A 23,848-nucleotide genomic window follows, 5' to 3' on the forward strand; every position below is an offset into this window, starting at 1 on the left:
TAGTGAACAAGGTTCTAACAAACAAGGGCCTAATTAAGGTATCATGTTAGAAGACATAAATTAAATCTTAGACTTAATATTTAAATTGAAGGTTTTATTAATTAGTTTCATTAGATTTTAAGTCGCATGTTAAAAATAAAACCTACACATACATTCAACAATGTAAAATAAAAAGGTGCTAACATACAACCATATCTAATATCAAGCCTCTCGAGCCAGGAGAAGTTTGACTGGTTAACCTATGCGAATCTTCATCTTAAGTCTTCGCATTTGTCCTTTTGTCTCTAGTATTCAATTATTACATGGGTTTGCTCCCTAATTATAAAATTATAAAATTCTAAAAAAATAAAAAGAACCTATTATAAAAGAAGAAAATAGATAAAGATAGGACATGTATACTCTATTTAGGAATTACAACCCAAAAATAAAATAAAATAAAGAAACATCCATAAAGGTTCTTTGGTTGTGTACTAGGCACCTTGCATACATACATCTATATATATATATATATATATATATATATATATCAATTAAAAATTAAATTTTTAATTATTATTATCCCTAATGTCAAATTACATTTTAGTCCCTACAGTTTTGCAAAATTGTATCCAACCTCAAAGCTCAAGAAAATCTCAATTCAATCTAAATTTAACCAAACAAGACTAAACTAGAATTTTTAACTTTATTGGACGTACAAGTGTAAAGTACAGTCGTGCATCTAGAATTCACCAAAATTCTAAAATGTTGCATGACTAGAGTCATGGCTTAGGCATGATCGGAATGCAACAAGGGTGAGGTACCATGCACAAAAAAGCATAGTTAGACCAAAATTGGTCTAACCATGCACAATATGCACACACATGGCTTAAAGCCATGAAAGAGTCATGTCATGCACCAATAAACAATCATGACTGGACTAGAAATGGTTTAGTCATGCACTATTCATGAAAAGGCTATTCCACCCAGTACCGTCTGTGCATGACTAGAATAAAGTCATGCATGGTAGTTTTCTAGAACCAATTTTTTGGATTTTTCAACAATGAAAAATCCAAATGACTCTCGTTCTTGATGAGCCAATCATTGAAGTAAGGGAATATGACACGAAACCCTACTCGCACCAGTGGCAACCCTCAGATCATGTAATCAAAAGGATTTAAAGGTAATTTTATGCAACAACACAAAACCTATAGCTTTCAACCAAAACTTAAACCTGAAATATCAACAAAACTCAAGCAAAATTCAAGAATCATCACTCAACAATTTAACATAGTTTACATTGTACGTGATACTCAATAAATCGTGCAACAACATGATTGCAAATCATGTTTACCAATTTTAACAGTTTTAATTAATCTGATTACATGCAATCAACATATAAAATCAATCAAAACTAATAACAAGTATATATTTTCATGAAAATATGCTAAACGATGGTTGTGATACCACTGTAAAGTTTTTAGGGCATCGATAACTAGCAACATATACTCAAACGTTATCACTTGATTTGAGAAATTATTTATCGTGTGATATATAAATAAAGAGGATTCATATAGATGACAATTTGGTTGACCCATTGATAAAACCTCTACTGCAACAAAAACATGATAAATATGTAGCAGAATTAAGCATTAGACATATAACTGATTGACTATAGTACAAGTAAGAGATTGTTAGGGAACATTTCTAATTGTAATATTCTATTTCATTAATTAATAAAGGATTTAATTGTTATTCAATTCATATATGTCTTTTTATATAATTGTGCAAATAATATGTCTTTAAAATGGTAGAACTATTACGAAAAGATCAGACAACTGATTATGAGAACCTTAGACATATATTAAATAGCCATTCTTAAAACTTCTGTAATCTCGACATTGTAATAGACAAGCGCACATGTAATGATGATGAGATTATCATAGTGTTAAACAACCCCACTAGAAGGTGGTGATAGTTCTTATGTATCGAAGTTATTTATACACAACTTAGTGTAATATATGGGTGCATATTGTAAATGTGTTCATTGGACTAATCTTACCAAAGGATATCCGTATAGATGATTGTCCTAGTGTCTATAGAATAAATCCTCTGAACACCATAGATACATATGATCTTATGACTTGAGGTCACTTAACTATATTTTATAAGGATCAGTATGGTTTTACACTATCCAAAATACCACTATAACTAGGGTATCATAAAGGTATTGCACGACTATGTCGTTAGACATATAAAGACTATGGTTGATCAATAAAGGATTCGTCACCCTTGAGCACAAGAGAAGATATATTACAAGAGAATATTGAATGAAATTCAAGACTACTTGAATCTATGGCCACTGTAGGATAAGGTTGTAACCTAACCTATGTAAGTTATTAGAATGTATCAACTTATATTGAGGAACTACTGAGATAGACATGTTTCTATGTCTTAGTCTCAAGAGATATTGGTTGATAGAAAGATTGAAATGCACATAACTATGATGTTGCAAAAACTTAAGAGATGTCCACTAAAATTTTGTCGTTCAAGTGGTCATGATGCTTTGTTAAAGGCTAATCTAAGTTTGTATCTAAATTCAATTTGAATTCATACATTACCTGTTCAATAAAGAGCTTATAGATCACCTGTATATAGGGCTTGATGCGAACCTAGGTGTAAGGATCATTTGGTGAAATTCTTGGTATCTAGGGACAAAGAGAATTTGGTTGACCACACTTTGACCAAGTTTGACTTAGTGTGTAGAGTGTCATATGCCATTTGACACTATGCAAAATTAAAATACATGGCACAACAAGACAAGTCTTTTCCAACCGTGTAATGCATGTGACATATCAGGTGGCATATTTTTGTGTCCACCTGTGCATGGTTTAAAGTGTGTTGGGTGGCACACAAGTACACCACCTGTACACGTGTGTTGATAGAGTTGGGTTTGGATGAAATTCTATTGGCACTCGGATTCTTGCACATATATAAATAAAAATCATAAGCATGAGTTAAAAACATCGAATACAAATAATACACATACAAAGGATTTAAAAACATCTAATACAAATAATAAAAATCATAAGATTGTCCAGTGACCTCAAATCAAAAGTCACATGCACCTACAGTGTTCAAAGGATTTATTCCATAGACATTGGAGCAACCATTCATATGAATATCCTCCGGTCAGGTTAGTCCAATAAATGCGTGTACAACATGCACCCATATATTACATAAAATTGTCTACAACAGCTTCAATACATGAGAACTATCATCATTTTTTATAGGGTTACTCAATACTATGATAATCCCATCATAATTGCATGTGCCTTTATTTATTACAATTTCAAGATTACAAATGTTTCTAGAATGAACACTTAATATGTATATAGGGTTTTTATAATCAGTCGTCTAATCCCCTGGTCATAGTTCTATTATTCTAAGAGTATATTATTAATACAATAATATAAATAGATAATATATGAATTGTATAACAATAAATCCTTTTATTAATAATTAATAGAAAATTACACCTATAAATGCCAATTCAATTGGTTCTAGGGAACCTACCCTAATAATCTCTCTCTCATACTACATGTCTTTCATGCTTCTACTACAACAAATGCTTTTTTAGAGAGTTGACCAAATTGTCATCTGCACCAATCTTTGTTATCGGTATGTTACCTTGTTGTACAATATCTCAGATTAGATAGTGCTGTCTAATATGTGTTCGGATCTCTCATGAGATTGCAACTCATTTGCCTAAGCAATCGCTTTATTGTTATTGTAGTAGAGCTCAATCAACTTGGTGATACATGAAATCACTCCAAATGTAGTCACAAACTTTTTAATCTATACAACCTCTTTTATTGCTTCTTAGAAGGCAATATACTTAGACTCTATTATAGAATCAACCACTGCACTTTGCTTAGAGTTTTTCCAACTAATTATTCTAACATTCAAACAAAAACACAAACCCTGATTAGGATTTGTAATCATCTCGATCATTTTGGAAACTAACATCATTATAGCCTCTTACAGTGAGATTAGACTCCCTTCCATAAACCAAGAACGTATTCTTAGTCTTTCTCAGATACTTTAGGATATTCTTGATAGCTATCAAGTGTTTACCATTTGAATCAGATTGATATCTGCTATAAACTCTCAAGGCATATGAGATATCAATCCTTGTATATAATATAGTGTATATGATTAATCCTATTACCGAAGTACATGAGATCCTACTCATCTTATCTCTCTCATATTATGTATTAGGACATATATCTTTGGAAAGAGATACACCATGAGATATGGGTAAAAATCCTTTCTTAGATTCTTTCATACAGAATCTAGTCAAAACCTTGTTTATGTATGTATTTTAACTTAGGCCCAATAGTTTATGCTCTTTATCTCGATAAATTTTAATCCCAAGAATGTAGACTGCTTCTTCTAAGTTTTTCATGGAGAAACACTTAAATAACCAAGTCTTTACTGATTGCAAGTTTGTTATGTCATTTCTAGTAATCAAGATGTCATCGACATATAATACCAAAAATGCAGTCACACTTCCTCTGACCTTCTTATAGACACATTTTATCTTCATTTTTTATAAATCTTAACTCATGAATAACTTCATCAAAATGAATATTTTAATTTCACGAAGCATGCTTAAGTCTATAAATGGACTTTCTAACTTGTATACTTTGTCTACTTATCCAACAAGAATGAAACCATCAGGGTTGCCCTATATAAACATCCTCTACAAGGTTATCATTCATGAAAACAGTCTTGACATCTATCTAAAAGATTTTATAGTCATCGTATGCAACTATAACAACCATAATATTAATAGACTTAAGCATAACGACTAGTGAAAATGTTTCATCAAAATGGTGTGATTCTTGTGTATTTTGACCCAAAATAGCATCAATATGGAGTAATTCTGATTGAATGACACAAATATAGTGTGAACTGATTGAATCATATTAGACCAATATGATTTTGACAAGAATTACACCATTTTAGTATGATTCTCAATTGGAATTGTACTATTTTAATGTGATTAAAGGGTCATTGGAGATAAATGTCTGCCAAGGGTTATTTTAAATTTTAATATACTTGTTTCAGAAATTAGGATTCAAAATACGTTTAATAAAGTTTGGAGAGGAAGGGGCAAGGGTGGGGAAAGATTTATAAAATTTTAATAATTATTAAAAATAACAAAATATATTTTTGTTATTTAATATGTTTTATTCTGAAAATTAAAGAATTTTATGTGACCTTTTGGCTTAAAAAATGATATCGTAGTTTAATATACAAAAATTAATTCAAATGGGAAGTGATCATTCTCAACAAATATTAAAAAATTAATTAGTTTAATATATAAATATCTTAATACCCTTTGACCAATTATATGTATATTTTTTTAATTTTATTTTAAATATGTAAAAATAGAAAACTTTGCTTAAATAATTTACTATTGTTTATTTTATTATATTTCTCTTTTTTTTTTATGTTATTCTCTCTTTAGCATATACTTTAATAAATTTAGGAGATATATATTTTGATAAATAATATTTTTTTTATATATTTTTACTATGCTTAGACCTTGGAAAGGATTTGTTGTAACTCTTGCTCTCATGACGGCTGTTTTTTTAAAACTTGGCTCACTGTTGAATTTCACCCGTGGCAAAATGCGATAATTTACATATTTTGTCTCTGTCATAATTTAATTAAAAGGGGAAAAAAAGAAAAAAGAAATATAAATATTTTATTTTCTAAATTCAACTAAATCATCACTTCCTGAAATCGCCCTCTATATATCTTTCACGAAGTAGAAACCTCGCAAAGCCTCAGCTCCACTCCCCCTTAGATCTGCCCCTGCTGTGCTCTTTCAATAATAAGGTACAACAACCTGTTTAAACATTTTCATTTTTTCTTAAAAAGTAACCTGATTTTGATGTAGATCTAAGTTCAATTTGATAAATTTATGTTGGAAGTGAATTAGAATTAACTTGTGCGTTCAATCATAACAGGTTTTTTTTTTATAATGGTTTAAAATTAAGTAGATGTTTGTTACTGATTTAAGCTCAAGTAGGTTAGTGATTTAGCATGGATCTGAGTGAATTTGGTTCATTTAATGAAGTGGGTGTTTTGTTATATCAAGTGAGTTAGTGATTTAATGTAGACTGGAGTGATCTAATGTTGTTTAATTTGATTTATGGTTGACTTTGTTTGATGATTTGAGTTTTGGTTTGTTTTGATCCTTAGGTGTGGATTTTTTATTTGAATTAAAGAAATCATGGCTTTAGGGAAATATAGTAGGATAGATAATAGGAGATCTTCGTCGAGCTACTGGCCAACTGTGACTGTTGTTGTGTTTGTGGCTCTTTGCTTGGTTGGAGTCTGGATGATGACGTCTTCGTCTGTAGCACCAGTTCAGAATGTAGATGTGCCCGCTCAGGAGAAGAAAAGTAAGGTGAAGGAACAGGTGGTGGAGAGCAATGAGAGTAATACTCAGCAGTTTGAAGATAACACCGGCGATTTGCCTGAGGATGTGACAAAAGGAGATAGTTCTGTTCAGAAGGAAAATAATGGAAATACACAAGTAAACAAAGAGAAGTCTGATGAGGAAATTAATTCAGATGATGGACTGAATATGGAGACACAAAATAATGAGAATAAAATGGATGATAGGGCTTCTAAGACTGAAGAAAATTCAGAATCTGGGGAGACAAATACTGATACTGGTGAAAGAAATTCTGAGGAGAATTCAAATGAGAATGAGACAAAGTCAGAGGAGAACTTTGATGATAAAAAGGATGGAGAAAGTATAGATGGCCAGATACAGGAGAAGGTGGACCAAAATGAAGACAAGGAGTCAGAGAAAATCTCTGATGATAAGAAAGAGGATGACCAATCGAAAAACCAGAGTTCGAATGAGGTATTTCCTTCTGGAGCTCAGCTGGAGCTTTCAAAAGAAACTGCCACACAAAATGGGTCCTGGTCAACGCAAGCAACGGAGTCAAAGAATGAAAAGGAAGCTCAGTTATCTTCTAAGAATCAAAGTGGATATGATTGGAAACTCTGCAATACTACTGCAGGGTTTGATTTCATCCCATGCCTTGACAACTTTCAAGTGATTAAGAGTCTTCGATCTACTAAGCATTATGAACACCGAGAGAGGCACTGCCCTGAAGAACCCCCCACCTGCCTTGTTCCCCTTCCTGAAGGATACAGACGTTCTATTAAGTGGCCTACTAGCAGGGAAAAGGTATATTGGTAAAAAATCATGTTCCTTTTGTTTTTATGTGTTTTTCCTTTCTTGTTAAGATGATTGTTAAGTTGCGTTTTTACAGATCTGGTACTATAATGTTCCCCATACCAAACTTGCGGTAGTGAAGGGGCACCAAAATTGGGTGAAAGTTGATGGGGAGTACCTCACTTTCCCAGGGGGTGGAACCCAGTTTACGCATGGTGCTCTCCATTATATCGACTTCATAAATGAGGTGAGCAATTCAATTAATGATTACTGTTGGTTACTTTATAAGCTGGTTTTGCTCCTTTTGCAAATCTATTTGGCTTTGCATGGTGGATTCTTTGATATTGCTTCTTGTTTTCTCACCATTCCTTTCTATTTCTTTTTCACTGAAGGACTACATTTGTTTTTTTTTTATATATATATTGAGGTACATGTATATACTTCTATTCAATATCTTTTGGTGAATGCATGTGCACCCAAACTGGAAGCTAGATGCAGCAAAAATGTTTTCTATTTTAGTATATGTAATTAATAATTCTAGTATTTTATTTGAAAGTTGTAAGCAAAGCCATGTGAGTGTTGGTATTACCTGCTAAGAAGAATATTAATCTCAAATCAGATTTTAGGAAATTACGTTAGGGAGGAATTGCTTTGTGCATGAAGATCCTTAAATTCAGTTGCTTGTTTATAATCCAGTGCATGTTCATGTCTTAATGCTTTGGCAGTTGATATTTATACTCCTAATTGTTATCTACTAGCATAGCTAGGCTATTATAAGTAAATGTGGACTTATGGGTGGGCACCCATCATTTCTTTACTTTAAAAACTGTCTACTCCACTGTCTTACAAGTTTGATTTGATACCAATATATGTGCACTATGCAGACTGTTCCTGACATTGCCTGGGGAAGACGTTCTCGTGTTGTATTGGATGTCGGATGTGGGGTGGCCAGCTTTGGAGGTTTTCTTTTTGATAGAGATGTTCTGACCATGTCATTTGCTCCTAAAGATGAACATGAAGCCCAAGTTCAGTTTGCACTTGAAAGGGGAATCCCTGGTATATCAGCTGTTATGGGAACAAAGAGACTTCCCTACCCAGGCAAAGTTTTTGATATAGTCCACTGTGCACGTTGCAGAGTCCCATGGCATGTAGAAGGTATAGAGTATTAATCAGATGAAATGGAGGTCATTTAAAGTTTGTGATTTATCTCTGAAGGCACTCCTTTTTCTGGAAATTTACATTAATGTTTCACTTTTTGATATTTTATGTCTCTAAGCAGCAACTCCCTTTACAAACTGTAGTGATTTCTATGTTATAAGTTCATACGAAGGTTTTGGCATTCATTTTTTTTTAATTCTAATTGTTGCATTATGCAGGTGGGAAACTTCTTTTGGAGCTCAATCGTTTGTTGAGACCTGGTGGTTTCTTTGTGTGGTCTGCTACTCCTGTTTATCGAAAGGTTGATGAAGATGTTGCGATTTGGAATGGTACATGATTCTTACCTTAACATATTCAAATCTTCCTTGAAAGGTTCATTGATTCTAACAACTCAAATTATTGTGAAATTTTTTGCAGCTATGTCTGAGCTAACAAAAGCTATGTGCTGGGAACTTGTGTCCATCAGTAATGATTCAGTTAATGGAGTGGGTATAGCAATATATAAGAAGCCCACAACTAATGAGTGCTATGAGAAAAGATCAAAACAAGAGCCTTCAATGTGCCCAGAGACTGATGATCCAAATGCAGCATGGTAATAATCTTCTTCACTGAGAAAAAGAAATTATGTTACACACCGAATAAAATCAATGGATTGGGAAACAGGAAGGTTACCTTGACGCCAAATTGGAAAAATGTTGCTACATTTTCCAGAGTGATATTGTTTGCTATGACATTGATTGCTCTTAGCTGTCCTACAGACTAATTTGATTTATTGTTCTTAGGAATGTTCCACTGCAAGCCTGCATGCATAAGGTGCCAGTAGATTCATTAGAACGTGGGTCACAGTGGCCAGAGCAGTGGCCTGCAAGGTTAGAGAAACCCCCATACTGGCTGCTGAGTTCCCAAGTTGGGGTCTATGGAAAATCTGCACCTGAAGATTTCATTGCAGATTCTGAACAATGGAAACGCGTAGTGTCCAAGTCTTATCTAAATGGCCTTGGTATAGATTGGTCATCTGTGAGAAATGTCATGGACATGCGATCTGTCTATGGAGGGTAAGCAAAATCAGCCTTATATGCTAGGAAAATATGAAATCCTCTGAAAAATAATTCTTCAATCTTGCCTAATTACTTTTTCTTTCTTTCTGAAAAAAAAAAAAAAGATTAATGCATGTTTAACTTGACCTTTAATAATTTGTGTATGATTATTTGTTGTTATGGGCTAGTGGCCTGGTCAAGTAATGTGTTTAGTTCAACTAATAATGATCGACTTCTGTGGATCAAATGTTGCGGTAACATCAGCCATAAACTCTTTTCAGTAGGGTTTGGGTGTTTTTAGCAGATTCTCTTAAAAAACTATGATGTCCTTTTTCCTCCTTTGCCCTGTTCTGATATTGTGTTTGTGCATTCAGATTTGCTGCCGCCCTGAAAGATGTCAATTTGTGGGTCCTAAATGTTGTCTCAGTAGATTCTGCAGATACACTCCCAATTATTTATGAAAGAGGTCTTTTTGGTATATATCATGATTGGTGTGAGTCATTTAACACTTATCCTAGAACATATGATCTTCTTCATGCTGATCATCTTTTCTCCAAGGTTAAGAAGAGGTTAGTACCAGCATTTACAGAAACATTTTCTTTCATTCCTTACTGGTGATACTGCTAGAACTCGCCAGTGCATCATTTTTTGTGTGCTGTCTTCTGATACTGGAATGTTAAATGATCGCACAGGTGCAATTTAGTAGCTGTAGTTGCTGAGGTTGATCGTATCCTCAGGCCAGAAGGAAAGCTAGTTGTCCGTGATAATGTTGAGACTATTAATGAATTGGAGAGTTTGTTTAAATCTCTGAAATGGGAGGTTCGCATGACCTACTCGAAAGACAAGGAGGGGTTGCTCTGTGTGCAAAAGTCCATGTGGCGACCCAACCAGTGGGAAGATATTAAGTTTGCTCTTGCTTAAGCACGCTCTGCTCTCTCAGCTCTTCATTTCTTGAGCCAAAATGCTGAGACTATATATTCTTTTGTTTCTGTTGCTAATTGCAATTATGTTGGCTTCGTGTATCATGTTGAGTAGGTTATTATTGTCAAAATCATGCCTTCAAAATTTTTTTTTTCATATCCAGTGCTTCCTCTTGTTAAATTCCTCGGTGTCCAACTTAAAAAAAAATTTGGCTATTTTTATCACAAGATAAGCACTTGAGCGCCTGCTGTGGTATCATTGTAAAACAAATTTATTTTTTGATTTACAATTGAATTCTTGAAAGTGTAGAGGACACGTATTTTAAACTCTGTTGTACTTGATTTCCAATTTTAAGCAATATCTCAGGGGAAATTGAAATAAACCCATTTGCTTATAAGATCGCTTTTGTATGCAAATGTCAACTGTGGCATCACATTTTTGTTATAATAATTGGAATTCACATTGCAAGTTCAATGTTTGAGGTTACAAGTACGACAATTTAGATTACAATATGATGTTACATGTATGTTAGAAAGCTGCCATTTTTGGGTGAAGGGAGAGTAGTTAAGGAGAAAGACACAAGTGGCAAGATGATATGAAAGGGTAGTTAGTCAAGTAACTACTTCATACAAGGAGCGAGTCCCGGGGAGTCGTTTTATGCAAATGAGCCAAGTCTTCTAGCTTTTCATCTCACTTGCCTATTTATACGGCATTTTTTTCATTATTAATTTCACCTTCATAATCTAACTCTCCAAACGCAAACCCATCTCTCAAACAACGAGAGGGGAAATAGAGAATTAATGGAAGAGGACAATAATGGAAATGGGTCTCATGGGCCCGGTGGAGGCAGCCCAGAAAGCCCTTGTGTAAAAAGCACAGGTAGCATCAACAATAACGGCAACAATCATCACCACCACACCAACAAAGAACAAGACAGGTTTCTTCCCATTGCAAACGTTGGTCGGATAATGAAAAAAGTGATTCCTGGAAATGGGAAAATCTCGAAAGATGCAAAAGAAACCGTGCAAGAGTGTGTTTCTGAGTTCATAAGTTTCGTCACTGGTGAAGCATCAGATAAATGTCAACGAGAAAAACGAAAAACTATCAATGGTGATGACATTATATGGGCAATCACCACCCTAGGGTTTGAGAATTACGTCGGTCCATTAAAACTATATCTAAGCAAATACCGAGAGATTGAAGGTGATAAACTTAATGCTCCCAAGCAACAAAGATCGGATCAAAGATCAGTACCTCAGAATCACCAACAACATGAACAAGAAGATCAAAATGTACCTTATGCAAGTGTATACTCCTCCACACCCCTAATGTGTCAACCACCATTTGTGCCAACTGATCAATCTCTTTCCTTACCATTCTCCCCAACTTCCATTCAGAAACAGTTGCAGCCACAAGACCAGATTGATTCTATGGGGCACTGGTGAGAAACAAGAGAAAGAGAACATTTTTCCCGTTTTTAATTTTATTATAATGTTACTGAATACATATATAAATATGATACATAATTGAATATAAAAAATTGGAATGTAAGAGTATACTTATTTCGAACAATTTGGTTGCTTAATCTTTACAATAATTAGATTAGAATTAATACATTTATGTATAAATATAGCTAGGCTATGTACCTGTTAGAGATATCAATAATCTTAAGTGTTCTCAACTTTGTATTATTAGAATTAAATTTCCTTTTATAGTTAGCATTGCCTTGGAATTATTTCTTTTCCTTTTTGTTGTCTGCATTTATAGGCATGATACTGTATATAATAATATTCAATTTCTTTTATCGATTCAAATCAGTAGTGTTTCATTGTATCATTAGAATTAGACATTATAATTAGTATTCCTAATTCTTTTGCTTCCTAACTTATTTAAATGATTCCTTTTTTTTTTTTTACAAAGTTAAAATATGGAAGAAAGGTTTATATATGTAGTATGTAATTGAATTCATGTCTATCAATGTAATGACTGTTCCTAATTATGTTGATTTATGATTGTAATATATGTTTAATCAATTTACAATAAAAGGTTTAAATTATAGTGCCTTTATGTTTATATATCTAATGTGATCCTTAGTTAAACGTAAGAAATCTTATGATTGGGGAAATGAATGATTCTCATTGTAATTTTTTTTTTTTTTTTGGTATATAGAATTCTTTGCAATGAAATTGTTTTTAAGCGATTTTTATGATTGAAAGAAGTTCTGCCAAATTTTAGAAATAGTGAAAGCTAAATATAAATTTTATATAAACCTGATGATATAAAATTTCTTTAAAATTTTAACTTGTTAATTGAAGGTTTGAGAGTAAATATTAATTTTGACTTTTATGTTTTGTTAAGGTAGCACTATTTAAACTTCTGAAGATGTCTTCACATTTTGCTGTTCATATATATATATTCATTCTCTGATGTGAAAAAATTTCATTCAAGGTTATTGGTAAACATTGAGTGTGTTGTAAACATCCAAAGAGTGTTGTTCTTGAGTGAAATTGTACCCAAGGCAATTTATAAATGTCAAAAAAGTCAAAGGGTCAATCTACAATTTTTAGAAAGTCTTTGTATATAAACCCGAAAAATATTTGTTTGGGTGACTTTTTGCAAAATTAATAAAACTTCAAACGCTCTCTTTCTCTCTCTATGTGTGTTCCTCGAAACCCTAGCTAGTATTTGTTGATCTGAAACATTGCTTTCTTATCATTTATTTGATTCTCTGTATGGTATCAGAGTCGAGACCACTGTTGTGTGTCCTGGTAAGACTATCATAGTAAATGAACAAGTGTAGCAGTGCGATAGGTAACTCTCTGTTCCTAATCTTCTAGATCATAAACATCTTGTTAGTTTTCTTACATTTGGTTAATTTCCTTATCTTCATTGATAATAGTTTGGCGATTGTTTGTTGTTCTTGACTGTGTTGAGCCTAGAAATGCTTGATCTATCTTGTTTAATCGTAGATCTTGAGTATCTTGTTGTGGATGTGTATTTTGTTGGTAATAACATGACTGTTAATTGCTATTCTTGCCTTTACTGATAATAATATGACATTTGATTGTTATTTCTGCTTCTAGATCTGTTCTGTTTAACTGTAGATCATGAGTATTTCATTGAGTCTTTGTTGCTTATCACTAATAATCTGGTTGTTGATTGATGTCCTTGCTTGTATCAAGTCTAAAATTGCTACATCTATTATGTTCAAGTATAGGTTTCAAATTGAACATGATGTTGTATGTTAGACTGCTTGTGTTGACTTAAGTCCTTGTTAGAACTACTTGTCAAAGGTGATTTGATGTTGATGTGTGCTGAAATATGTTGATCTAGCTAGCTTAAATGTATTAATATTGGTACTGCTTCTTGTGTGATGGATATGTTAGAACTATGCGAATTAACATTGATTTGATGATATTGTTTGCTAAAACATGTTGGTTGAAATCTGAACATGATCTTTGATCTGAATACTTATGTAGCACGTGTTGCAGTGCAAAATAGTGTGAAGAGTATATTGTGTATAATTGATTAGTGCTAATCAGAAGACAACTTAAAAACTATGTTTTGATAAAATTTGACTTTATTAGTTGCAAAATTAAGCTGATCTGGTTAGTGCCTGTTGATTGACAACATGTTTGTGTTAGAATGAATTTTTTTTAGGTTGTTGCTTCTACTTGACTATTCGGTAATTCATTAAAAAATTTGTATTCTGATATATTAGCCTACTTCCTTATCAAATCTACCATTTTGTTTCGCCTCACCTATTGCTCCCTGTATTGCCTGGTGGTTGATTATGCCAAGCACAACTTAGAGAGTCAAAGATTTAATTTTCCCATTTAGCATCCTAGAAGTTACTCTGCTACAAGCCTAATCTATGACAGTTCTTGCATTTCTCCTCAGCATGTCAGATGGTGCTCTGCTGCAAGTTGTGTTCTTAGTTATCAAATATGCTGATTTTTTTTTTTTTTTTGCTTGCTGTGGTTAATTTATACTTGTATAAATTTAGACTTAGCTTGTATAGATGTAGTTATTTGCTTGATAAGTTTCTTGGTACAAATTATATAGGTACAAAAGAGTGGGTAGGTTGCTGTAGTCGCTTCTACTGTAGCTTTTGAGTCTTTTCTCTTTTTTTCTATCTTGTTTTTAGGAGCTGGATGGATTAGGAAAGAAGGGGCTGTGTTTTATGGGTTTTTTGCCATGAGCTAGAGGTTTGTCCTAGAAATGATCTATTTTTGCTGTTCTTCTCCGACTTTTATTAAGCTGGCTTGCTTGTTTTTGAACCCTTGTGGTCCTTTTGCTTTGTTAATAATACTAACTTAGCCCAAAAAAAAAAAAAAAAAAAGAAGAAAACCTACTATTTTGTTGGTTTTTAAGTCTAAATTTTGAATTTAATCATGAAAGAGTTTTCAAACAGTAATCTAAGTCCTCACGCTAGTGGTAGCCAATTTGGTCCCTCTTCTATCAATAAGTTTACTTTCTCATCTAATATCCAAGCTATTACACCTAAGCTAAATATATCTAATTTTAGCTTTTGGAGGTACCAACTACTGTTAGTCGTAAGAGCCCATAATTTAGAGAGTCATCTATTAGGTCTCTCAGCTTATCCTGCACCCTTTATCCAAATTAGAACACTTGTCACAGCTGAAGAGACAATTGTTACCAAGCAAACCAATCTTGACTATATTGTGCGGCTGAAAATAGATAAACAACTTGTTAGTTGGTTAGTGTTATCAATATCTGAGAGCATGTTTAGCGTAATCTCTAAGTGCAAAGTTGCTAATGAGATTTGGTCAACATTAGAGAATGAGCTTATTTTAGACTCCAAATCTTAACTTCTTCGTGTCAAAAATTTCAAACCACTAAGAAAAACAATCTTAGTTTTAGTGATTACATTAACAAAATGAAGGAGTATGGTGAAATGCTCCTCTAAGGTGGTCATAATCCTAGTTAGTAAATACGTATATTATTTATGTTCCAGTATTATTCGCATATTAAACACATTCAAAATAATTTTTGAATCCAAAACATATTAAATATGTATTTTACGCCTTCCATATTAAACGCAAATTATACGTTGTATTTTATGATTGCATATTTTTTAATTTTTGGCTAAACTTAAAAAACAAAATTGTCCTTTCTATTTTTAATTATTTACGAAAATATCACTACCATTTAAAAAGAAACCCAACAATATTTTTTTCTTTTTAATTCCTAACCTTAATTTTGCGATTTCCCTCCCCTACCGCTTATACAAACATTCACTTTGATTTGAAGTCTGAAATCCAAGTTGATTACTTTTTTCATTTTTTCCAATTGAAAATTTTTAATTATGTATTATATTATATTAGGTTTAATAGTTAATTAAATATTTTACATTTAAATTCTTATATTAATTTTTAATAAGAGATATGTGAAAAATACTAAAATGGGTATGATTCCTCAACAGACAACACAAGATCAATCCATGACATGCCAAATGGGTATAATTCCTCTAATCATCGTCTTTTGTTTCATCTTATAAACAAGGTGTTGTTAATATGGTTGTTGATGCATTCTTAAGGAGACACTCTTTGTTTTCCATTCTTGATGCTAGGATCTTGGGCTTTCAACTTATGAAGGAGCATTATGGTACAAATAATGAGATGATTGAGATCATGAATAAGTGTTCTAAGAGAGCTCATGGAGACTACATGGTGCAAAAAGGATTCTTGTTCAAGTGCAATCGGCTATGTGTTCCAAATATGGCTTTTATGGGATGTATTGATAAGAAAGACTCATGGTGGAAGTTTGCCAGGTCACTTTGGTATTCACAAGACCTAAGAGATGCTCAAGGAACACTTTTATTAGCCTAAGATTGAAAAGAACTTGACCTACATTCAATAATCAAGTTCCAACACTTCAAGCTTCAACAAGCAAATCCAAGCCCAAGCTTATCCTCTTTACCATTTGGCCATTCAAGCTTCAATAGGCTCAAGTCTTTCATTTAAGTGAAATTTGATCACTTGGATCCAAACTTGCACATAGGCCCAATAGAGTTAATTGTGTGTCTAATTAAATTATGTTTTAATTTTTGTGTAACTGAACTCTATTTGTAGCATATTAGTTCATCATGGGAATTGCAATCAAGTCAAAGGAGGCTTTAGTGGAAGAGACAAAGATGACAATTAGCAAGCTTAAGAATTACCCAATTCAGCAAGGGCTAAGGATGACACCTTGGGCAACCACTTATCCCCTTTCCTTTTTGAGCATGTCACATAATCTAATGTTATTTGGGTTGAGATCTCAAAGAGCCTTACTTTATTATTGTTTGAATTCAAATTTAGCTTAGTTTTTTGTAGTTTGTAGCCCTTATAAAGACTAAAAACTCATTGTAACTCATTTGACTTGCATGAATGAAAGTTATCTTAAGTATTTTTCAAAATACTTGTGCCTTTATCCTTTCTCTTCATTGGGAGATAGGTGGTGGGTTCCTTGGTCGGTGGAGTATCTTTTAAGCCTCAGAAGCATTTTAGGTCTTTTTAAGTTAACCATTGCTTGTGTATGTGTTCCCTTTTGGTTGGTTGAACTTCTAAGCTAAGCATACTTGGAAGTTTTGCATTTTAACTCACTTAAAACTTAATTAAGTATCTGTACTTGATATATGCATCATTTGGTATTGGAGCTTTAGTTGTAAAGGTGAGTTCTTGACTTGTTGTGGCTAGAAATTACTTGGTCAAGTTTGCTTATTAGTTGAAGTTTATGTGTGATATCTCTTCTAAACCACTTACTGTACTCAAACCTTATCTAAACACTAACCAAAACACCTTCAACTGTTCCCTTACTATGACACATTTGGCCTAAACACCACCTTAACTCTTCCTTAGAAGCCTTAAAAACACCTTAAAGAAAAACAACACCTAAACCTGAGACCAAAATCCTACACTTACAAACACAAAATGTCTCATTGGAATGAATCATCATCCTCACACTATCCTTGGCAATTTGGCCACCAAAAAGTCTAAGGAGAAATCAATGAACTTAGAGAACAACTAGCCCAAGTCTTACAGCTTGTTAGGGACCTAAACCAAAACCCAACATGACACCCACCTCAACAAACCTAAGCGCCATCACCTCCTCCCTATCAATCATACCATCACTAAAGACCATCTAAGGAACCACCTTCACTCGCTTTTTATAAAGAGGAGATATGAATCTCTAGTGAGTCAAGTAACAATGAGGGGATTAGAAGGAGAATGAGACTGATGGATAATGCCCACTCTTACCCTGGATGACTTTGTGAATTGGCTCTATGTCATCCAAAAAGAGTTTGAGTATAAGGGATATTCGGATGAAAAAAAGTGTAATATGGCCATGTTGAAATTCAAAGATTATGCTTCATTATGGTGGGAGAATATTAAAAAGCAAAGAAGTAAAGAGGGGAAAGATAAAGTGAGATCATGGGAAAAACTTAAAAAATTACTTAAGAAAAGATTTTTACCCGAGAACCATAGGCAAGAGTTATACCTTAAGCTTTATACATTTAAACAAGAGGATGATAGTGTAAAAGAGTACATTAGGAAGTTTGAGAAGTTTATAATAAGAAGTGAAATGTCTGAATTAAAAGAGCAAACCATTGCTCAGTTTCTAGGTAATTTATGGCAAGATATAAATAATATAGTAGAGTTACAACCTTAGTCCTCATTTGGTGATATTTGTAAAGTTGCTATCAAGGATAAAAAACAAAAAAAGGCCATGAGACTCCCGACCACTAGAACATTTACCAAAAGGACTTTATTTTCCAAATGGTCTTCTTCTTATACTAAACCTGAGCCATCATTAAGGAACAAAGGGAAAAAAAAGGTATTTGATCAGCCTAAAGACAATCTCACCCAGTAAGATCAAACCAAAATGTTAGGAAGTGCTTCAAGTGCCATGGTTATGAGCATTTCCAAGCAAATTGCCTCAATCGAAGAGTGATGACACTTAAAGAGATACAAGCCATTAAAGAAACCTATCAAGAAATAAAAGATGATAATGATGATAAGAATGAAGACTTGGCTAAGGATGAAGAGGAGGCGGATAATGGCAACATGTTGTTGCTTATGAGAGATTTTGATCAGAATTTGGCCAATATAAAAATTGCTTTTGAGTAATATTATGTTGCACTAAATTGAAAAAAGTGAAGGTGTTCTCTAAAATTTCCTCTCCTTTCTCTCTAGATAGTTGATGCAAGTTACACTTAACCTAACCTAGCTTATTTGTTTTTTTGCTAAACCTTTCTCACCTATTTTTTCTTGGTTGGTGACACTTTTGGTACCAACCTCTCACTTTGATGACCCTATTAGTTTCTAACAACCTTATTTTGATCAGTTTTGTCCTTATTCTTAGTTTATCTTTAGTCAATCTTATTCTTAAAAGAGTGAAAACTGTTATATATTCTCTTTAACATTTAAACTCAAACCAAGCCAACCTTTGCCATGACCCATCCTATTAACCATCCCTAGTTGATAGCCTTTTAAGTGCTAACCCTCTTCCTCGATGACCTTACTAGTTATCAGTAGACAAATTCTTGATTTTAGTTATGTTCCATTTACTTCTTTCTCTGGTTGGTTTGCTCATATTTGTTTCTATTCATTTTTGCTTTAGTGGTTTGATTTAATGCATTAGGTTGCAGTTCGGTTCCTTTGTTCTATTTGCATTTGTATTCTCAGGTGTCTTCTGGTTGTGGGTTTGCTTTCGATCACTGTGGTTTGCTTATCCGTTGTAATGTTTTCTTTGTTATTACATTGTAAGTTCTCTAGTAAAAGGTAGTCTAAATTCAAATTCAAACTCCTATCATTTTCCTTCTCTCTCCATCTGGTTTTTTTGTGTTTTCCTCTTTAGCGAAAGCGATAGGATTATTACATGCTTCTATTAGGGTAGATGCCTTAGAGCTAATTGATTTAGCATTTGTAATTGTAATTTTACATTTCATTAATTAATAAAGGATCTAATTGTTATTCAATTTATATGTGTCCTTTTATATGGTTGTGCGAATAACATGCTATTAGAATAATAAAACTATGACAAAAGGATTAGATGACTGATCGTGAGAACCCTATATACACGTTAAGTAACCATTTTAGAAACATCTGTAATCTTTACATTACAATGAACAAGGGCACATGTAATGATAATGAAATTATTATAGTGTTGAGTGATCCTACAGAAAGTGATAATAGTTTTTATGTGTCAAAGTTATTTGTAGATACTTGGTGCAATACATGGGTGCACGTTATAAACATACTCATTAGATTGACCCCACCAAAGGATATCCATATGGATGGTTGCTCTAGTGTCTATGAAACAAATGCTTTAAACACCACTAGAGGTTGGTAGATTGTCTCGTGTAAAGATCAATATGGTTTGACTCTATCCAATATACCACCGTAACCAGGGTATCATAAAAATAGTGAACGACTATAGCATGAGATACATGAAGGCTATGGTTGATCAATAAAAGATTTGTTACTCTTGAACATAGGAGAAAATATCTCACATGAGAATAATGAATAACATTCATAACTACTTGAATCTATAGTTATAGTGGGATAAGGTTGTAGCTAAATCTATGTAAGTCATAATGTGTATCAGTTTATACTGAGGAACTACTGAGATATACATATTTTTATGTCTTAGCCTTAGGATATGTTGGTTGATGAAACGATTGAATTGCACATAACTATAATATTATAAAAGTTTAAGAGATGTTCGCTGACATTTTGTCATCTAGTTAAATTCTTTATGGGTAGAAGGATTATGTTTTTGTAAGTGAAGAAACTTGCAACTTGAAATTGGTCCAACTTTAGCTTAGAGGATGTCATCTTTATGGGGATGGGCATCTATCTTCTACTGTTTAAAGAGGTGGAAGGTATGATGAAAATTTTGGAAAAGGAAACATGAATAATTAGAGGTCAACCTTTGTTTGTGCATAGGTAGAAAAAGAATCTCTCTATAGTGGCAAAGAATATCAACAGGGTGGTGACTTAGGTTAAATTTTATGGTATTCCTTTAGATTATTAGAACACAAAGAGGTTTAACCATGTTGTTAGTGTCTTTGACAGTCTCATTTATATGGATTTTGTCACAGAATATGGCAATAGACTATAATTTATGCGCATTTTTGTTGAAATGAGTGTGAATGAGCAATTCTTGGACTAAATCAATTTGTTCCTTCTAAATGAGAAGAAGGTAAAGATTCAGGTAGAGTATGCTTGGAGACAAATCAAGTGTAATGTGTGTATGACATTTGGACGTAACAGTGGGGAGTGTAAGAAAAGAACGGAAGCTATGGAGGTAGAAAGAAATAAGGTTATTCGAGCTAACGTTAAGGTTTCATTAAGTTAAAGAAAGACTAGTTCAGGTGAATTATCTAAGCTAAATGATAATATATTTAGAGTTGTTGTCAAAAAAATTATTAAATTGAATGGCAAACCTTTTACTCGTAAGAAAAATTAGGTGACCAAGGCTATTATTCTTAATAACAAGTTTACTACTCTCGATACTAAGACTGTTAATGAATGCCCAAAAGTTGTGTTAATTGATAATTGTGATAAGAATGCATCTTCTATTTCAATTCTTGGCCTTGATAAGGAAACTACAACCCTTTTTCTTTGGATTCTCATACGGCCAATCAAGCATTGGAAAAGGAAAAGCAAGCCACCCAACATTTTATTGAAGATAAGCTAGACTTCCCTACGCAAGCTAATAGTAAAGGTTTCAAAATGGGCAGTAAGCAGATGCAAACCAAGGATAAAGAGTTGGATGCAAATGTTTCACCATCTATTGTGCCGTTTAGGAGTAAGCTAAAAGTAGATGAGGTGGACCTAAAAAAAGATCAAGGTGGCTTATTAAGCAAGAACCAGAGGAAGAAATTGGCTAAGCAAAAGAAGGTTGGCTTTTCGATCCCTCTTCCCCAATGATAATTGCTAGTTGGAACATAAACAGTCTTAATTCCCTTATTAAGCAAAGAGAGATTAGGAAGTTTGTAGCAGCTAATAAAGTGGAATTTATGGCCATCCTTGAAACTAAGGTCAAAAGTAGTAACTTGGAAAGAGTTAGTAAATTTTATTAGGATGATTGGGAAAATATGAGTAATTTAGATATTTTCCAATGGTAGAATATGGATTAGTTAGGACAATTAAGACTTGTAGAGTTATCATCATTGATATAAACCCTTAATTTACGAACTATAACATATGCCTTCACAAAGATTGGTTGAATATTTTACTCACTATTATCTATGACTCTAATCTCACTTTTGAAAAAAGGTTGGTGTGGGACAAACTTATCCATCTTACTAGTTTTATCAAAGATGTGTCATGGCTGGTGGTGGGTGATTTTAATGTTACGAGATGTAGGAATGAAAATATGGTAGAAGTCAATGAGGCAACTTTTATAATAAAGATTTAAATGCTTGTTATAGAGATACCAACTTGGATGACTTAAGATTCATAGGGAACTTATTCTCAATTCATCTATCTCGAATCACTCTTCTTATTTAATGGATAGTGCAACTAATGAGAGGCAAAGAAAAATCCCTTTCAAGTTCTTCAATATGTGGACATGTTATAAGAGGTTCAAAAGCAATTTTAGAGATTCTTGGTCAGAAGAAAGTGAAGGCAGCCTTATGTACTAACTTATCAGTAAACTAAAGAGATTAAAGGGCAATCTTAAAGCTCTCAACAAAAAAGACTATGGTAATATCTTTGATAAGATCACCGAGGTGAGAATGGCTTTAAACAATATCTAATCTGGATTTAACAGTCCCTTTCTAATGATGATCTTGCTTAGAAGGAAGTAGCTATGAAAGATGAGTTTTAGAGACTTTTGTGGGTAGAATAATCCTTATCTTGACAGAAAGCTAAGGTGCATTGGCTCAAAGGAGAACAAAACACAACCTACTTTTTCAAATAAATCAACGACAGAAGAAATATTAATTCCATAACTGGCATTATAGTTGAGAATGCATTATTTTCCAATGATTTGGGCAAGGTCAAAGAGGCTTTTGTCAACTTTTTCAATAGTGTGGTAAATGGCTCTTATAGAACAAATGTCAACCTTGAAGACTTGAGGGAGCTGATCAAATTCCTGTTATCTTAAGACATGGCCAATAAGCTTACTAGAGACAATATGGATGATAAGACTAAGAGCATTTTATGTTAGGGTAAATGCCCTAAAGTCAATTAATTTGACATTTTTAATTGTTATTTATCTAATTAATTAATAAAAAAATTTATAGTTATTTAGTTCGTATGTTTGTCTATTATATGAGTATGCAAATAATGTACCCTTAGAAAAAAAAATCCGTATTTAAAAAAAAAATCTATCAAACCCTAAAATCTTTTTTTTTTTTGGGTCAAAGATAATAATCCTCCAATATATAATTTCCTTAATTCTTGCTTTGCCACCATATCAATTTAATCTTAGTATCTCCTCATATCTTCTTTATCAAAAAGTATACTTGTTTCCTTTTCTCTTTGTACAAAAACTGTACATTACAAAACCCTTTGTGGATAAAATTCTTGGCTATATGAACTCTTGGAAAAGCAAGTTCTTACCTTATACGAGGAGTTTAATGTTGATCAAATCGATTCTTTTTAGCATCCAAGTATATTAGGCTAGCCTCTTCATTCTTCATTCTACCATTCACAAAAGCATATAAAGAATTCTTAGATCTTTCTTTTGGGCAAGCCTATTAAAGATCAATGCAAAGGCAAGAGTTGCTTGGGAAGACTTGTGTATTTGTTGGAAGGAAGGGGGATTGGACATAATGAGGACTTTTGAATAGAACAAGGCTACTATGATAAGACATTTGTAAAACATTGTTACTACAAAACAAGACTCTATATTGGCTAATTGGGTTTATCGACATTACTTGAAAGACAAGTCTATTTGGCAAGTTCATATCTTTCAAAGTTACTTACTGGCTTAGAGAAGTATTCTAAAGCTTAGGACCATAGCCAAGGATTATATAAATTACCTTATTGGTGATGGTAATAGAATAAGTTTGTTCTATAATAAGTGGCATCCCTTTGGCATTCTCGTAGAGAAATAATGTGAGATAATGATCTATGACACTGGTCTTGGTAAAATGACAAAAGTGAAAACAATTATTAGGGAAAGTACTTAGTATTGGCCAAGTGCCAATTCATAGGAGTTGATAAAGATTAAAAAGGAAACACCCTTCTTTCCAATAAGAGGAAGTGATGTAGTGAGGTGGAATGCTTATAGTTTTGGAAGTTTTATCTCCTATTTAACTTGGGACAAAATTAGAACTAAGCATTAAACGGTTTCTTGGAGTAGTTTATTGTGGTGTAAGAACCATATTCCTAAGCACTCTACCATTGTTTAGGTTGCCATGAAAAGGAGATTGCTTACTACAGATGAACTCATGAGGTTTGGTATTTCTACTAATCAAGATTGTGTTTTTTTGCAATAGGCCTCTTGAGTCCTTAAATCATCATGTCTT

The 23,848-nt window shown here is 33.1% G+C and overlaps 3 protein-coding genes across 3 annotated transcripts; all 3 read left to right on the forward strand.

The window, feature by feature from the left end:
- Positions 1 to 5,756: 5,756 nt before the first annotated feature.
- LOC123205592 (probable methyltransferase PMT26) lies at positions 5,757 to 10,685 on the forward strand. The gene is made up of 9 exons (XM_044622582.1): positions 5,757 to 5,886; positions 6,253 to 7,255; positions 7,341 to 7,490; positions 8,128 to 8,398; positions 8,620 to 8,730; positions 8,819 to 8,993; positions 9,184 to 9,456; positions 9,813 to 10,007; positions 10,131 to 10,685. Exons 2-9 carry the CDS (start codon positions 6,284 to 6,286, stop codon positions 10,357 to 10,359), a joined length of 2,376 nt encoding a protein of 791 aa, XP_044478517.1. The 5' UTR covers positions 5,757 to 5,886; positions 6,253 to 6,283; the 3' UTR covers positions 10,360 to 10,685.
- A 303-nt stretch (positions 10,686 to 10,988) lies between these two features.
- Positions 10,989 to 12,096, forward strand: LOC123205594 (nuclear transcription factor Y subunit B-1-like). Its single transcript, XM_044622584.1, has one exon. It carries the CDS (start codon positions 11,160 to 11,162, stop codon positions 11,802 to 11,804), a length of 645 nt encoding a protein of 214 aa, XP_044478519.1. The 5' UTR covers positions 10,989 to 11,159; the 3' UTR covers positions 11,805 to 12,096.
- An 886-nt stretch (positions 12,097 to 12,982) lies between these two features.
- LOC123205597 lies at positions 12,983 to 16,775 on the forward strand. The gene is made up of 3 exons (XM_044622586.1): positions 12,983 to 13,170; positions 15,806 to 15,839; positions 15,953 to 16,775. Exons 1-3 carry the CDS (start codon positions 13,146 to 13,148, stop codon positions 16,209 to 16,211), a joined length of 318 nt encoding a protein of 105 aa, XP_044478521.1. The 5' UTR covers positions 12,983 to 13,145; the 3' UTR covers positions 16,212 to 16,775.
- Positions 16,776 to 23,848: the final 7,073 nt, after the last annotated feature.

Source organism: Mangifera indica, unplaced genomic scaffold, assembly GCF_011075055.1.
Source record: "Mangifera indica cultivar Alphonso unplaced genomic scaffold, CATAS_Mindica_2.1 Un_0009, whole genome shotgun sequence".
Lineage (NCBI taxonomy): Eukaryota > Viridiplantae > Streptophyta > Magnoliopsida > Sapindales > Anacardiaceae > Mangifera > Mangifera indica.

Coding starts and splice junctions, on each gene's coding strand:
- LOC123205592 (XM_044622582.1), top strand. CDS start 6,284: ATGGCTTTAGGGAAATATAGTAGGATAGATAATAGGAGATCTTCGTCG. Junction 7,256..7,340: donor GGCCTACTAGCAGGGAAAAG/GTATATTGGTAA, acceptor GCGTTTTTACAG/ATCTGGTACTATAATGTTCC. Junction 8,399..8,619: donor AGTCCCATGGCATGTAGAAG/GTATAGAGTATT, acceptor TGCATTATGCAG/GTGGGAAACTTCTTTTGGAG.
- LOC123205594 (XM_044622584.1), top strand. CDS start 11,160: ATGGAAGAGGACAATAATGGAAATGGGTCTCATGGGCCCGGTGGAGGC.
- LOC123205597 (XM_044622586.1), top strand. CDS start 13,146: ATGAACAAGTGTAGCAGTGCGATAG. Junction 13,171..15,805: donor CAAGTGTAGCAGTGCGATAG/GTAACTCTCTGT, acceptor ATTCCTCAACAG/ACAACACAAGATCAATCCAT. Junction 15,840..15,952: donor ATCCATGACATGCCAAATGG/GTATAATTCCTC, acceptor TCTTGATGCTAG/GATCTTGGGCTTTCAACTTA.